At 35.4% G+C, this 17392-nt stretch overlaps 3 protein-coding genes across 7 annotated transcripts in view; 1 reads left to right on the top strand and 2 right to left on the bottom strand.

Annotated features, from left to right (window-relative positions):
* Positions 1–6867: 6867 nt before the first annotated feature.
* On the top strand, positions 6868–10051 carry LOC107264688 (Golgi to ER traffic protein 4 homolog). Its single transcript, XM_025081933.1, has 6 exons — positions 6868–7211; positions 7299–7377; positions 7436–7670; positions 7749–7887; positions 7968–8108; positions 8202–10051. The coding sequence occupies exons 1-6, from the start codon at positions 7099–7101 to the stop codon at positions 8449–8451; spliced, it is 957 nt and encodes a 318-aa protein (XP_024937701.1). The 5' UTR covers positions 6868–7098; the 3' UTR covers positions 8452–10051.
* LOC107264687 (serine hydroxymethyltransferase, cytosolic) lies at positions 8358–13756 on the bottom strand. Of its 2 annotated transcripts, XM_025081932.1 has the most exons (8): positions 13453–13756; positions 12781–12961; positions 12070–12263; positions 11775–11986; positions 11380–11704; positions 10807–11306; positions 10585–10744; positions 8358–8494 (listed from the first exon to the last, which is right to left on the bottom strand). In XM_025081932.1, exons 2-8 carry the CDS (start codon positions 12949–12951, stop codon positions 8419–8421), a joined length of 1638 nt encoding a protein of 545 aa, XP_024937700.1. In that variant the 5' UTR covers positions 12952–12961; positions 13453–13756; the 3' UTR covers positions 8358–8418. The 2 variants fall into 2 exon arrangements, with proteins under 2 accessions (XP_024937700.1, XP_015588702.1); XM_015733216.2 differs by lacking the exon at positions 13453–13756 and having other exon boundaries at positions 12781–13362.
* A 747-nt stretch (positions 13757–14503) lies between these two features.
* The window catches only part of LOC107264686 (ubiquitin carboxyl-terminal hydrolase 7), a 12583-nt gene continuing 9694 nt past the window's right edge, over positions 14504–17392 (bottom strand). For 3 of the 4 annotated variants that reach the window (XM_025081931.1, XM_015733212.2, XM_015733214.2), the window contains exon 19: positions 14504–17386. The gene's annotated coding sequence lies outside the window, so the exon portion shown is untranslated. Of the gene's footprint in view, position 17392 lies in introns of all 4 variants that reach the window. The other variant, XM_015733213.2, reaches the window with a different exon arrangement.

Raw genomic sequence — 17392 nt, 5'->3', positions numbered from 1 at the left:
CAGCATTCGAAAGTTCATTTTTTGATCATAACTTGACAATCAATAGGATTCAGGATAAGTGTCGCTTGTGAAAAGTCGTGTGTTGGTCTAATTAAACTATAATTTACAATATTATGTAACAGAGGTGCTGAGCAGTTAAAGTAAAGAATATTTTATTTAAAAAGCACAGTAAACAGGGTCTTAGAATTGCTAATCATAATAGAATTCATAATAACGTACCCATTTTTCCACATCCTTTTTCCTTTTATAAAATTTTATCGAACATTTTCAACGTAAAGGACATTACAATAATTGTATTCTATCACACGAAGAATATTTGTGCTGGCACAGTTTATTAAAATAGAGAAAAATACATGTTTCAATAACTATGAATTTCAGGTAGAGACAAGCGGAATCCTCTATCAAAGGTGCTGCAAATAAATAAAATAGAAGGTAAATAGAAATAAGTAGCGGTAGATTTGATGAATAGGTTACTATAAACAGCAATCTCTAATTAACAATAAGGAGTTTTCAAGATGAATGGAATTATCGATTGCAGTCCCTGTTAGTCTCCAACTCTTTGTAAATTCGTTGATTTAATCTCAATATATTCAGCATGCAGATTCGTTTATTTTTCGCTCGTCAATCGACCTGAAATCACTCGGTGCATAATACCCATCTGGTATGGACAATGTAGTAACAGTCAACGATAAAATTATAAAAGTGAAATTTCAATAGTTATAAATTATACTAGCAGCATTCGAAAGTTCATTTTTTGATCATAACTTGACAATCAATAGGATTCAGGATAAGTGTCGCTTGTGAAAAGTCGTGTGTTGGTCTAATTGAACTATAATTTACAATATTATGTAACAGAGGTGCTGAGCAATTAAAGTAAAGAATATTTTATTTAAAAAGCACAGTAAACAGGTCCTTAGAATTGGTAATCATTATAGAATTCATAATAACGTATTAGGGTGAAAATTGTATAGTTTTTCGGTTTTACCAGTTTAAAATTACAATATTTACACATCAATCATAATGTTTGACCAATGAGGAACGGCACTTGGAGTACTGCCTACTATCAAAATAAAATTCTTATGATAAATTGTCATTATACTTATATCCATGGAGGATGATTCCTTCGGTAAACATAGCATTAGCTCATATCATTATGACTTATGACTCTATCTACTTTTAAAGCTTAATCATTCGGATTCTAGTTGAACAGCCAAATTCTATTCTAAAATATTCCATATATTCAGACGCTTGATCAATTTCTCTTATACACAGAGGATTCATGTGACGGTATTAAGAATAATCACTGTATTTTTATTTTTGAACTAACGTTCAAATAAATGAAAATATCTGTACATACACAAATGATAATTCAGCTTCGAGGTGCCGCTTGAGACATAATTTGCAATCAGACACATCAGTAAGTGTATCTACCTTAAGATTCCGGCTGCTCAGAGTTTATGTGCAAAATATATATTTGAAAACTTTTAATACTAATGAAATGTCTCTTTGAGTAAAATTAAAAAATTAGATTGTTTGTACGTAGGTTGTAAATAGATAAGTATATGAATTAATTGAACTTTACTTATAGTCGTTTAAGAATAGGTATTAGTTATAAGTATAGCGAGGCTAGGAAGACGGAAGCAGTTTTGTCTTATTGACAATCAGTTTCGTAAGTAATTAATAACTGGTAGATTCTTCTGTATTGTACAAACGTAACTACCCGGGACTCCTAGGACATAAAGTCGACTTAGGTGTACATTAAAAAGGATTCTGGATCGAGTTGATGATCGCGTTTTAATTCTAGATCGACGTATCTTTCAGTATTTTTAATTAATTGTTCAGTAGATGTTATTTCAGACATTAAAATAATTAATTAAATCGATAAATTAAAATATTAACACTTAAAACTCTGAAATTATGGAAAAGCATATTTAGAAGTACTGGAAGTTGCCCAAAATTGTGTGCGCGCAAATTCTTCGCTCAGGACTCGGCGAGCGGGAGCAGGCGGATGGTGGGGGGAGCGCTCATTCTTCCTCGAGCCGGTCTCCTATACCGGTCTCTTGGAAATACACCTCATATTCATTTCCAACCTTCTTCTATTTCTATAGTTATTTCTTCTTTACTTTCTTATTTCTTTATATTTCATTCTTTACTTTCTGATTTATCTCTTTCCTCATTTCTCCTCTACTTATATACCTCTATTCCTTACTTTTTAACTTCTTTATTTCTATCTTCCCTTCTGTCTTCTCGTTCGCTCATTCTTCCTCGAGCCAGTCTCCTATACTGGTATTTTGGAAACACCCCTCATATACATTTTCAACCTTTATCCTTTTCTATATTTATTTCTTTATCCTTCATTCCTTGTTGTTATTACTTATCCCTTTCCTTATTTCTTCTCTATTTTTATAACTCTATTCCTTACATTTCTATTCCTTGACTTCTTAAATTCTATCTTCCTTTCTAATTTCTCATTTCACTCTGTTCCCTCTCACTTTCTATTGTGCTTATCTTACACTTCCTATTCCTTTCGTCGGGTCGAGCATATTAATTCAAGTAGTCATTTAAGAGTAGTCATCCGGTTAGTGCAGCTAGACTTAAGACCATGGTGTCGGGGGTTGCCCTTCCGCCTCATCCGCTGAGCAGGCGTGGTTCCTTACGTCTAACCCACTGGGCTTGCCCGTGGGAAGGGACGGAGGTTGTAGCGTTAAATATCGTCCTTCGGGATGTCCTAGCGTGCCCGCAAGGGTACTGCCGGGTGCTACGCCCGCGGTCTTTCGTTGCGGTGAATCTTGATTACGGGTAGACCTTTCGCGTTTAACTTGTCCCTTTCGCGTTTAACTTATCTTAGCTTTTTCGCGTTTAACTTAACCTTCCCCTCTTGTGCGTTTTTCTTGTCCCTCGACCCGACTTCCTTTCCTTCCTGAGGTTTTTCCCCCCTAGTCCTGTGCGCGAAAGCCGCAGGACTCGGGGATTTTCCTCAATAAAAAAACAAAAAAAGAACACGGTCCCCTATGGGGCCTCGGAGGGGTCGTAGCTCCCTTCAGGAGAGGCAGGACCTCACCTTTAATTGTACTGTTATTACAAATCTTTCGCGGGCTGTATGTGTATGTCTGTATGTATGTCTGCACTTTGTATACTATGTACTTTGTATAGCTGTATGTATGTCTGTACTTTGTATACTGTATCATTATTGCGTTTGTCCAATAAATTATCTTTAAACACATATATACGTTGATATTCTTTTGCCCTATGCGAATATCCCAGAGTAAGAATGAGTTCTGTCTCTCTCTTATACTCCTCCGTCCTAACAGCATCCTTCTCCTTCTCCTCCAACCTTATGCTTCTACACCTTTTCTCGGCTATGCTGTATTTTCTATGTCATTACTTTCATTTCATCTGCAAGTTGCAAAAAGTAAAGGGATTTTTTGAAAGTGCCATATCGCAGTTTTATCTGTACCAGCGTGATACAGCTGAATTTTGAATTACTTTCGGAATTATTTTATCGGAGAAAGTTCACTTTTTCTCTCAGAGATGGCGCCACATATTGTGTGTGGAGATCAACCCAAAAGGATGTAACATTGGAAACTAGCCTTTAGAAACGCGCAGCAACAAGAAACACTAGCGCCACGGCTAGGCGTAGCGTTAGTTATACACAGTTATACTTTCGTACTCCTAACTACTTACCTCGCAGCATGGTTTTGTGTTCATCCTCGTGATACTGGAAAATAAAGAAACTACTTGTTAAAACATTACCTGTGTCATTTCGCTTGCCTTTTGACGTGTACATAAATAAAATATATTGTGGTGAAACTGCTTGTGCCCCCACATCCAAGAGGTGCTGCCCTCTTATCAGCGAAAATTCGAACTAATACGAATTCTTATATAAAAATTGACCCACTAAAGTTTCGACGATGCGATTCTCAAATTACACTTGAAATCAGTTTATCATAGAAGGTAGTATTGATGAAGAAAAGTGAAGTCAAGATATGGATAATGTGGCAGAGATGGAACGGAAATTAGGGCACAGCTAAAAAGGGGTTTCGCAGCATAAAGGAGGAGAAGGATGCTGTTAGAACGGAGGAGTGTACGAGAGTGACAGAACTCATTCTTACTCTGGGATATTCGCATAGGGCAAAAGAATATCAACGTGTATATGTGTTTAAAGATAATTTATTGTAAAAACGCAATAATGATACAGTATACAAAGTACAGACATACATACAGCTATACAAAGTACATAGTATACAAAGTGCAGACATACATACAGACATACACATACAGCCCGCGAAAGATTTGTAATAACAGTACAATTAAAGATATACTACATATATCACTGCTATATAATATACGTAGTTATACGCACTACGACGTTAATTTTTCCTTTTTCCAAAGGACATTTTAAAAACTTAGTTTTTAAGGATATATTAGGAGGAGAGACGCATGGAGATATAGAAAGGAATAGGAGATTCGAAAATTGAGTAGAAACGTTTAGTGATAGCAGCTAGGGAAGATGTTGTTGAAGGGGAAAAGAGGAAGATTGTTAAAAAGAAAGAGTGAAGAAGAGAGATGCTTATGACTGAGAGAACAACGGGAGAAGAAGACGCGTAAAGCGTATGCACGAAGACCAGATTATTCTGGAGCAACGAGAGAAGAGAACAGTGGAAAAAGTAGGAAAAGTAGGAAGTATAAGGGAGTGAAAAGTTCCGCGGAAAATGTCTCCGACAGAGGGTGACTTTATACTAGCAGGTGCTCAATAGCACCCGCACCTACCCCAAGTGAAGGAGACCCCCAAGCACAAGCACAAATAGGACTTTACCCAGAGTCAACGGACTGCCCCTCCGACCTCCCCACTGACACATAGGATCGTCTCTACCCACACAAGTGCCCAAGGGTCAACGACATGTTGGACCGTTTTTAGCAAAGCGAACAAATTATACTAAATACACGAGAGCTAGACACCTGGTTAGATTCACTATACGAAAGACCATGGCCGTAGATACCCTAAGGGGGCTCAAGGCCCCCGTCGGGAGACCCATAAGGTAATGTTGCGGCCACAACTTGGGCCACCAACCACTGAGCAAGCTCAGCGGATGAGGCGGAAGGGCAACCCCCGACACCATGGTCTTAAGTCCAGCTGCACTAACCAGATGCACTAACCTAAAACTAACTCTTATATGACTACTTGAATTAATATGCTCGACCCGACGAAAGGAATAGGAAAAGTAAGACAAGCACAATGGAAAGTGAGAGGGAACAGAGTGAAATGAGAAATTAGAAAGGAAGATAGAATTTAAGAAGTCAAGAAATAGAAATGTAAGGAATAGAGTTATAAAAATAGAGAAGAAATAAGGAAAGAGATAAGTAATAACAATGAGGAATGAAGGATAAAGAAATAAATATAGAAAAAGATAAAGGTTGAAAATGTATATGAGGGGTGTTTCCAAAGTACCAGTATAGGAGACTGGCTCGAGAAAGAATGAGCGAACGAGAAGACAGAAGGGAAAATAGATGTGAAGAAGTCAAATGTAGAAAAATAACGAATAGAGTTATAAAAATAGAGAAGAAATAAGGAAAGAGATAAGTAATAACAATGAGGAATGAAGGATAAAGAAATAAATATAGAAAAAGATAAAGGTTGAAAATGTATATGAGGGGTGTTTCCAAAGTACCAGTATAGGAGACTGGCTCGAGAAAGAATGAGCGAACGAGAAGACAGAAGGGAAAATAGATGTGAAGAAGTCAAATGTAGAAAAATAACGAATAGAGTTATAAAAGTAGATAAGAAACGAGGAAAGAGATAAGTGAGAAAGTAAAGAATGAAGGATAAAGAAATAAATATAGAAAAAGAAGAAGGTTGGAAATGAATATGAGGTGTATTTCCAAGTGACCAGTATAGGAGACCGGCTCGAGGAAGAATGAGCGCTCCGAGTCCGGGCCCTGCCTCGAGCGCCACCCACTATCCGCCTGCTCCCACTCTCAGCCTGCTCCGGCTCAACGAGTTCTGCGCGACGAATTTGCGCGCACACAATTTTGGGCAACTTTCAGTACTTCTAAATATGCTTGGCCAGAATTTCCGATTTCTGTGTTATTATTTTACTTTATTAATTTAAATAATTACTTTAATATTCCAAACACCTAATTTATTAATATTTCAATTTGAACGTTATTTATTTTCGATAATCTACAATTTCAATTCAATTTTTATGTACTCCATATATTCTGCGAAATCTTCATTTAGCCTCAATTTTATATTTTGAATAAATTCTCAAAGTAAATCAAGATCCAATAATATTCAATAAAAATTGAGATGCTACACGCGTGTCAAATTGGCACTGCACTTTCTTAAAAATGTGTTAAAATTGTTTCAACAATAGGCTTTTTCAATAGTTCTTGAGAAGTTCTGTAGTTCCCGGTCTCGTTCTAAGGGTTGAAGGATTGCTTTTGAAACCAGTGTTGAGTAGCGCAGAACCTCTGCTCGTCGAGCTACACGTTCGTGTTCACGTTTAGCTCGTCTACGACGGGATTCGCATTGTCGACGGAGGCGATGATAGCGGAATCCTACTTTCAGACTCGCCGCTACGATTTAGCGTCATGACTTTGGTATCGCCTAAAACCGTAGCGATGTGCATCTCCCTACTCATATCTCTTGTGCATCACCCTACTCATTTCTGTTTGCAGCTTGTGCTTAGTAGACAGGTACAGAAATCACAGCTTCTATGAGTTTGTAGATAATATCTGTCTTAAAAAACAAACAGCCATTAATTGAATCTGCTTTAATTAATGAATTGTTTACATTTTAGATGTATTTTGTTATTGTTTCCTGTAACATTATTTTATTTCTTTTGCAGTTGGAAGAAAATATTGTGTGCTCGCTTTGTTAGATTTCACAGATATTTTGGATTGTTAATAATTTTCATATGTGATATATCCTTCTTCATCATTATGAGTTTATAAATTTGAGATCTAATTCTTATGGTAAGGCGTACTAACTATTTAATTTTTAAATGGCAATCTTGATTCAATGATGATCAGTGATGCCAAAACAGATGTTAAAGAATGAAACACTATGGAGTATGAAAAGTCTCTAGAAGGATAAACATGGCCTCACGACATAATCACGGCGTACAAAGAGTTTTAGCTAAATTAGAAGCGTCAGTAAATTCGGGAAATTATTATGAAGCCCATCAAATGTACAGAACTTTATATTTCAGGTCAGAGGACTTAACATTATCGTTGTGTAAGCTTGTACCAATTTTTTTTATAATCATCGTCGTACTCACTTAACCTCTGCCTCTTAGATACCTCACCCAGAAGAAATATTCTGATTTATTGGAATTACTTTATAATGGATCAGTACTTCTTTTACAACATGATCAGGTACACATATCTTATATATTACTGATTTTTGTATTTTAAATGTCAATATGGATTACAGTATGCTAGTGGAGCTGACCTAGGAATATTGTTTGTGGATGTGTTATCACAATCTGAGACCAAGCCATCATCAAGTTATTTTGAAAAAATTACGGGTTTATTTAGTTTAATGAGTCCAACGTCTCCAGAGAGGGAAACCTTTTTGCAAAATGTGCTAAGATGGAGTTTAAAGGACACAGACTACAAAACTGGTCATCCTGATTTACATCAAAGAATAGCACAAGTATTCTGGAAAGGTAATAAATAATGAGCACATTATTATCCCGAACATTATTGAATTACTTAGATTTAATTTTCTCTTTCTTTTTTAATAGAAAAAAATTACATTATGGCTAGGCAACATTTCCTGCATAGTAAGGATGGCTCTGGTTGCGCAGCTATGTTGGTTGAACTTCATGAGCAACGTGGCTATTCGAGTGAAATAGACCTTTTCATTGCCCAAGCAGTTTTACAGTTAGTCTTGATCATAAAAACTATATAAAATTATATATATATATATATGTTTCAATGACTTACCAATACATTTATTTCAGATACTTGTGCTTACAAAATAAAGCAACAGCAGAAGAGGCATTCAACTCGTACACCTCGCAACATCCCAAAATAACTAAGGGACCTCCATACTTTTTTCCCTTATTAAATTTCTTATTCTTTTTGCTGAAGACTATTGAAACGTGAGTAAAATACATTGTACGGCAATCACTATATTCTTACAGTTCCCCATTTTCCTCTACCAAAAGAATCTTCATATTTTGTTATTGTTGCAGTGGCAAGCTAGCCATTTTTACAGTGCTTTGTGAGCAGTATAAATTGAGCCTTAATCGTGATCCATGCTACAGACAATACTTGGACAAGATAGGTCAACTGTTCTTCAATGTTCCACCACCTCGTCCACGTAGCCAGGGTCTCTTTGGTTCCCTCCTTCAGTCCTTCTTCAATGGCTTAGAGGATGAAGATTCAGACGAAGAACAGCGAAACACAGCCTCAACATCCCATGCAGCTCAGGAGCTCGATTGATTGACGGTTAGTCACTATTATATCGTGGGTGTGATGTGAACGACTGAAAGAGAACATCAACATATGTATAATAGTCCTTAATACTTTCAACACACACTGTTCGTAATAGGTTGTGTTGAAAGAATGTTGCATTGAATTCATCGGGTAGTAAAATACGAGCACGGTTACCAAAGTCCGGAGTGTCTGTGGGCGTGAATATTAGAAAAAAGAACTTTAACCTTATTCTGAATATACATATATGCTAAATTCAACATGGCTAACGGATTTTCATACTGATATTCATGTTCTTCAATAACGTATTGATTGATGATTATCAGATACACCTAACTCCACGGTTAAGGTAACTGCTCTAGTTTCCAGTCTAACAACAACGGTGGAGTTTCGTGGCAACCGAATAAACTTGCAGAAATTTTATTAAAACCATCCTAGATGACACAGGACATAATATATAACATAACATAACATAACAATCGAATTTAAAGCATTAACTTATATGTGGATGATATGATGCGTTCTGTAAAAAAAATTTTAGTCGAGTCACACTGAGGTTAAGATACTGCATTAAATTCAACAAATCGACTGTGACACAATACTGGTATTTTACTGGCAAGCCATTCTTCTCTGTATGGTACATTTGAACAATTTAAAAATTGTATATTCGTGTGTAACAACTGGATCGATATTTTATATATGCTGAATCGTGTGACAAATAAAATGAACAACGTATATTTCAAGCTGCCGATGGCGCGTGCTTCATTGAAATCGCTTATTGCTAAAAAATAACTTGTGCAATAAAATCATGTTTCTGAGCAATGAGCGATCAAAAATATATAAATATATATATTTGTTTAGATAAAATTGAGCCGGGCCAGGGTGATCGATACTGAGACGCGTGTAAAAATAAGCTCCGTATATGAAAATAATTGAAGTATCTGACAATTTATCAGAATAAGGTCATCAGAATCATGTAATGAAATAGTTTGCAGTCGTTATTATAACAGACGGTAAATAATATTATAACAAAGTGGTAAGAATAGCAGAAATGGATAATATTTAATTGGTATCCCGAATTTTGTAATTAAAGCGTTGAGATTTATGGATGACTCAACAGTGAAAAAAATGTACAAATACAATTGATTTTAAATTCACGAAGACTCATTTAGTACCGATCGATAAATCGTCTTCGAATATTCATCGGCGGGTTAGTATTTGTGCGCACGGTACCACACGAATAAATTTTTTCACGCTGCACTAACCACAATATATTTATGTACAAGAAAATATTAATTTCAAAGTTATCTTTAAAAGGAATAAAAAATCCCAAAATATCGATTATTTTGCCTTTATAACGTGAACGCGAGTTTCTACGAATAATAAAAGTTAGTCGAAATATCTGTTTTACAAAAAGGGGATGAAAGTTTGATGAAATATGAAAAATTTTATCGCCGCATGTAACAATACGCGATATACTAATCAATTAAAATGGTATTTGAAAAACATACACCTCTTCTTTGTTTATTCACTCAGCCCAATATACAACAATACGAAACATATAGCATCTATTTTTTGTTTTTTAAAAACATTCAAAATCTGTATATTCTGTATATTCTTCTTTGTTTATTCACTCAGCCCAATATACAACAATACGAAACATATAGCATCTATTTTTTGTTTTTTAAAAACATTCAAAATCTGTATATTCTGTATATTCTTCTTTGTTTATTCACTCAGCCCAATATACAACAATACGAAACATATAGCATCTATTTTTTGTTTTTTAAAAACATTCAAAATCTGTATATTCTGTATATTCTTCTTTGTTTATTCACTCAGCCCAATATACAACAATACGAAACATATAGCATCTATTTTTTGTTTTTTAAAAACATTCAAAATCTGTATATTCGAAAACAAAAGTCTTCTACTAGATTTTTAATCTTATGCACCTTATGCTAGAGTAATAAGGTATCCCAATTCTTTTTAGGGTACATACTTATGAAAAATAGAATGAGCAAGATATAAAAAATCGAAAAATAAGAAATTGTTTTGTATGATCCATGATAGGTGAATATTACAAATATTATGGAACAATAGATCAATAGATTGATAGATAGAAAAATGCAGTTTTAATACTTTTCAAGACCAGGGATCGAGAATTTTACAGAAAATTCCTGGACTTGCTGTCTAAGTTCTGCGACTTTCTTCTTAATTCCAGCATCCGTATCCAAAACCTTTTTGTAGTCAATGAGTTTTGGTCCAGAAATAGCAGATACTTCCTTGGAAAGTAACAAGCCTAAACAGAAATATGTTTTGTATGATAAGGTCTTTAAATATTATAGAGCTAAGAAAATTTACCTTTATGGATAAAATCGACCACCTTGTCGATATCCTCTTCTTTAAGTCCCCGGGTAGTCAGGGCCGGTGTTCCCAATCTGATTCCACTGGGATTAAACGCACTCTTATCACCAGGCACAGTGTTTTTGTTACAGGCAATAGAAATATCCTCCAAAATTTTCTCAGCCTTGGATCCGGTTATACCGTTCGGTCTCAAATCCACCAGAAGCATGTGGACGTCGGTGCCATCGGTACTGATCTTATAGCCATATTTTTGGAGTCCGGCGCAGAGTCTTTTTGCATTGGCAACAATTTGTTTTTGGTAGGCAATAAATTCAGGCAACATTGCTTGCTTCATTGTCGTGGCAATTCCAGCAATTGCATGATTATGTGGACCACCCTGTAGTCCTGGGAAGACAGCCTGATTGATTTTACTTTCGATATCATAAAGTATCTTCTCTCCATTTTTTCCAATACTGCGGACTCCCTTGCGGAAGAAGATGACGCCAGCACGTGGGCCTCTGAATGACACATTCTCCTTATATAAAATCCCATAAGAAATAATAAGAAATACAAATATTACTTGGCTCAAACCTTAAAGTTTTATGCGTCGTGGTAGAAACGACATCGCTGTACTCAAAGGGACTTGGAATAATTCCAGCAGAAACTAAACCGGAAACGTGAGCCATGTCGCTAAAGAGATACGCATTATTCTCATCGGCAATTTCTCTAAAGCGTTTATAATCCAAACATCTACTGTAACAGGAGATTCCTGCTATAATTACTTTAGGCTTGAATAATCTGGCTTCCTCGGCTAGCTTATCATAATCAATAAGCCCGGTAATGGGATTAACTTTGTATGGCATTGATTCAAAAAAGATTGAGGTTGCCGATATTTTTTTGTTCGCAGTGAAAAAACCTAGAAAACCGAAGAAAATTGTAGTTTCAAGACACCACTTCCGATTTTGGTATCAAAACGTGAAATGTACCATGAGTAAGATGGCCTCCGTCAGGTAAATCTAATCCCATAATACGTCCATGAGGTTCCAAAAGTCCAGTATAAACGGCAAAATTTGCAGGACTTCCTGAATACGGTTGCACGTTACATCCCCATTCTTCGGGACTTAGACGAAATGCCTCCAGGGCACGTTTTTGTGCAAGTATTTCGATCTCATCGATATACTCATTACCACCATAATATCTGCGATGGTTAATCAAAATTAGATAATTATGCCCTATTAAAATGAAAAACATTATGAACATAAAAATTATAAATTATAATACCTCTGACCAGGCAGTCCTTCACTGTACTTGTTATGAAGACAAGAGCTCAGACACTGAAGTACACTGAGAGATGTGAAATTTTCACTGGCTATCATTTCCAATCCAGATTCCTGTCTGTGCTTCTCCTTCTTCATCAGCTCAAAAAGTTCAGGATCCGTATCCCAAATATTTTGATGAATGATTGACGCCATCTTCTGTTTTTCAGAAAGTGTTATAAAAGATTTAACAAAGGACGAGACTTTATAGACATTCAGAATGGAATGTTCGTTCGCGAGTAACACTCATTTCAACTTTGCAGGCCTATTTATCAGGTTTCTGACATTAGTGAACCCAAATGATTGCAATCATCGAGTTAAAATGTCACGCGGCTGATAACCCACCGCGTGGTGCAATGACATATCTACGCTATTGGTACTAGCCACTTCTATTATTTTCCATGACTTATGAAGTCAAGTCTTAGAATACTTCCATTAGTTCTTAATAAGAGAGTACTGCTTTCACGTGTCAAAAATAAATGTATTAATTATTCAACAATTGGAGTAACATTAAGTGGACATGGTATACGAGGAATCAACAAGTTTCCATACACAAAAATATCAGTAGATTATTTTTTTTTTTAACACTTTGCACGGAATTCATTTTTGCAGAATTTCAATTGCTCACGAATAATGAAACAATAATTAGTTTGTTGAAAATAAATTATTTACTCACGTTCTTTGTATGCAAACAGTTGAGCGAGAGATGAACTTCTCCGTGTACAATCAATCGGTCTGTTGCTTGGCCTTGGGCTTCCATGCCTTTTATACTCTGGGCCTGTCTGCTTAACAGGTTACCGACCATTCGAAAGCCGCGTCGATTCAAATTCGACCAATTTCCAACCATGTTTAATTATCTTTCAAAGAGACACAAAGTAAGACTCTGCAAGTGCACCGTTTCAAATAATTATATAAAATTTATCTGGGCTACTCGCTAAAATCGATATACAAATTGCGAAAGTCATACGATAACCTATATTCTTGAGCAATCCCTTGAAAATTTTTAATAAATCAGTCAAATATTATCATTATACTTGTCGTGCATCGTTAAAACATTAATAATATTGTAGAAATAGTATTGAGACCTCTACAGGAGCCGTATGAATATAAATTCCTATAATTCCTTCACTATACAATTGATAAACTCTGTTCACTCTGTCTACTTAGTTGTGATTCTTCTTGACAAATCTGCCAAGAAAATGGCCTTTCTCCTAACGTGAGAGTTTCACGAACAAATAAACAAGCTGCACAGCTTCCTCTTGCATAATTCGTAGTTTCTTGTCAATCCAGTACGTACCGTACATGTGGAACGTTAAAATCAGACAAGCGCATGTGCAGAATGACTTACCGCCTAAGATTCCTTATTTTGAAGAATTATTTTCCAACGAGAATGTCCGGAATCTTCAAACTCACAAAAAAAAACATATGATACTGGACCTCAACTTTTATTGGACCACTAGGAAAACTTGCTGTTCCAACAGCTAATCCGGCGTTTATACACGAAAGAAATCTGGTGTTGATTCTACAATAAAATAAAATGAAAGAGAACGTGTGTTAGCAGTGGCTAGTAAACTAGAACCGATCGATAAACTTTCTCGCGTTACACGTTACACGAATCGCCATGTCGAGTACTTGTTGAACGACGACCATTCGAATTAACTTCATTTTTATCAAAAGGTCTAACCAATATCCTCTTATCACGTGCGACCTCGTAGCAGTTGCACGAGATCTGCTACATCCCTACAGATTATAACATATAGTGGAATTGTATCATACCTACCTCATTTGAATGTTTAGTTAAAAGGAATATTTATAAATCATTCAAAACATCTAATTTAATCTTAATCAATATCTTGCAATTTGTAAGACATAAATCTACTTTTAATAAAAATATATTGCCAGGGCAGCAAGTAACTCTCTCGTAATAGTGGCTTGGAAGTTTATCTCGTGTTGACATTTTGTTTACGAAACTGTTGATTCCACAGACTTCGCCAGTAATAGACGACAAACAATTTACAAAGATCCAGATAATCGCTAAGCAAACAAAATTATTTTTTACAGTCAGTTTCGTTCGAATATTTTGAAAAATGATCAAAATAAATCTTTATTTCGAAATTTATTGTATCATAAGACGCAGCAAATAAAATTGTTCTCTATTCCCTAATGGATTCGCATGCAATATAGTAACTGCATAGAAATCAAAGACGTTTACCACTTTTACGAACGAAAGATCCTTAAGAATTTTAAATAAAATCTCATTGTTTAGGTTTGAAACAAAGCGCAATTTACTGCAATAGCTGTTATCTGTATTCTTTACCACGTAACCACATGTGTCTATCGTACACACGTGATTCAGCATATATATGAAAAAAAAAACAATGTCAAAATTTGCTCACATATAATTTTGACACGTGATATATTTATGTAATAAGTATATATATAGGCAACTGATTATTAAGCAGAAATAGAATGTATAAATTTAAAGCAAACAAAAATAACAGTTTTGTTTCGGCTGGTGACACACAAATTGAGCTTGGACGGAGCTTAGGACAGAACTTTATTGTTGGATCTTTGTTCACTAGAATAAGCACTGCGACCTAGGAGTTAATAATTTATACAATTTTCATCCATTCTTATTTATCATACCACGAACAGCATAATCGTAATCATCCCTAGGTACGCGTAAAAGCCGAATGAACTCAGTCAATTATTCAAAAATTCGTAATGTCCAGTATACTTTGTAATTTATTGTTTCTCTTGCACAAGCCACATTACAGTGGCTGAGATTTGCTCATCCGGCCGATACTGATCGAGAGTATACAAGAAAAAATATTTTAAACGTAAAAAGAAAAAATGCACAATGCAAAATATACTCTAAAAGGATAAACAGATTGTAGCATCGAACTTTTTTTATCATCCAACGCAATGACGAATTCTTTGTAGAAATATCATCTTCAAGATCAAGACCAGTTAGAAAGAATGTTTGAATAGCATTTATATTAGTTTATGCGTTTTTTTCTCCTTTTTTTTCCAGTTGAGCATTTGGTTTTATTAGCGAATTTTTCATTCTTAAAATCGCCGTGAAACTTATAATTTTGTACACCCATGGCCAGCGATAATTTTACAAGTTTAAAATCATTATAGCAATTTACTTGGTATCGCTTAAGTTTTTCTTTTATTATAACATCATCTCTTCTCTCTTTTCTTTTATGCATTTTTATATTGCATAGCGCGCACGCGCACATGTATGAGTATACCGTATTCGTTTGTCCCTCTCGCATGAGTATGTGTGCATGCGATTCGGCCAAAGCTCAAGAATTTATGATCTGCAAATTTCGAATTTACAGTCAAAAGCAGTAAACCGTCTGCTGCGTCACATAGCTCAGAGTAATACAAAAATTCGTTATAATAATATTACATAGAACGCTCAGGATTGTTAATTCTTTTTTCTTCTTTAATTTTGTTACAATGATCGCTAAACGTTATCTAGTTGGACGAGACCGCACGAGGCGCGATCGCTTTATTTTATTGTTAATATCATACAATAATTTAAACAATCTTTTTTCTGATTAAATTTATGCAATTTTCTGCAAAAACAGAATGAAAGAAAGGAAACGTATTCAGCTTCGTTTTGTAATATTAATAATCATTATATTTTATCATCGACATCTCATCGTAATCATCGTTTTCTTTTTTCACCATCAGCATCGCTTAATGAAGTTGTTGGCAACGAAATATATATATTATAACAAAATGGTATTAATAAATCCATTGACAATCTCCTCGGTTCATCCTCGCGCACTGGCAGCTTGGGATATTTCGTATATATCATTAGAGGCTCTGGAAATTTGCCTCGCGTACTTCCTTGTATTATAATATAAAAGGCATTATTACGCATTAAATAAATCCATTCCTCCTCTCTTCATTTCACGGCCCTCATTATTTCCATGCAGCATCACCCTGCCATTTCCACATATGCCGAGCATTATCGCGTCCAGGGCTTGACGTAAGATTTTATTCGCGAGATAAAAAGATAATTCAGTAACTTCTAGAGAAAATGCAACAATCTAAGTAAAAAAAGCAACATACAATGCTTGCGAATAATCCTAACAGGGTCATCAAAATCATCCCCATTTTCAAATAATAGCCGATATTCTTTTTCTATAAAATAAAATCTAAAACACATTTTATTTATCGATTTTTTTAACACGCCAAAATTATCTATGCAACGTGTAAACAGAAAATGCAAAAAAAATCATCAGGTATTCTCCGACATCACGAAACGTGGAGAACGTTGATACATAAGATTCCAGCTTCCACATCGACGCAGGACTTTTCCAAAGAAAAACAGGGAAATTGTTTAATCGTGATTTCGAATACCAAATTCACTGGATGAAAATAACTGCTCGTGTACAAGCCACCGGACGTCAAGTGCGTTATGTAACAATACGCCACAGGAGAACAACCTCTGCCACATGTTCCTTGCCTGATGTGATATATTGTGTAATAAAAAACATATCCGTTAAAAAAATATAGCTCAGACATTACAGAACATCACAAATCCGTTTACTACAGAAAACCTATCAATCATACCCTACATTCTGAACAATGCATACAATTAGAGATCGATTAACTCCTGCGGATGAACTATGCAATATTTTTCTCTTGACTAAATGCGCAAGTAATCTCATTTTCTAAGAAAGCTGAATTATGGCCAGTTATTAGTACTAGACAAACATAAGAGGATCCATCAATGTAGTAGGATCTATCAAAGATCAATGGAACAAAGAGAAATGAGAAGGATCACTGGTTGGGAACGAGCACGTAATACCTTTGGTAACCATAGAAAGGATACTATATAAATTCAATAATCATAGATAATCCGGCCAAACCTCAGCATCTTAGTGTGTATACCCTCCCTCATAGTCTCAAAATCCATCTGGTATACGAAACTCTGAATTTACATTTTCTTCATTCTCAATATTTAACTCAATATCATTACTATATTATTTAAAATTGCTCGTTTATGTTACCGAAAAAATCGAACGCTGTAAAAATTAGCCCCGAATCATTGTCACGCACCTGTCTGTGGCAGACGTTTCTCTCCTCTTACTCGCATCTCCTTTTTATTCCTTTGATTTTTTTTCAACGTTTTTCATTTTCTCTTCTTCGCCCCATTCTCATACGCGCTCTCTCTATCTCTCGCTTACTTTACAAAGAGTCGTATAAATTACGTGTTCTGTGTGTAATATGTGTCTCGAATATGTGTGTGGGGGGGGGGGATACGA

The sequence above is a fragment of the Cephus cinctus genome, unplaced genomic scaffold (genome assembly GCF_000341935.2).
Source record: "Cephus cinctus unplaced genomic scaffold, Ccin1 Ccin1_scaffold0189, whole genome shotgun sequence".
Classification (NCBI taxonomy): Eukaryota; Metazoa; Arthropoda; class Insecta; order Hymenoptera; family Cephidae; genus Cephus; species Cephus cinctus.
This window is presented reverse-complemented; position numbering and strand designations above follow the sequence as displayed.

Coding starts and splice junctions, on each gene's coding strand:
- LOC107264687 (XM_025081932.1), bottom strand. CDS start 12,951: ATGGTTGGAAATTGGTCGAATTTGAATCGACGCGGCTTTCGAATGGTC. Junction 11,705..11,774: donor CGGAGGCCATCTTACTCATG/GTACATTTCACG, acceptor TCGGTTTTCTAG/GTTTTTTCACTGCGAACAAA. Junction 11,307..11,379: donor ACGACGCATAAAACTTTAAG/GTTTGAGCCAAG, acceptor TGTGTCATTCAG/AGGCCCACGTGCTGGCGTCA.
- LOC107264688 (XM_025081933.1), top strand. CDS start 7,099: ATGGCCTCACGACATAATCACGGCGTACAAAGAGTTTTAGCTAAATTA. Junction 7,212..7,298: donor TACAGAACTTTATATTTCAG/GTCAGAGGACTT, acceptor TCTGCCTCTTAG/ATACCTCACCCAGAAGAAAT. Junction 7,378..7,435: donor TTCTTTTACAACATGATCAG/GTACACATATCT, acceptor TATGGATTACAG/TATGCTAGTGGAGCTGACCT.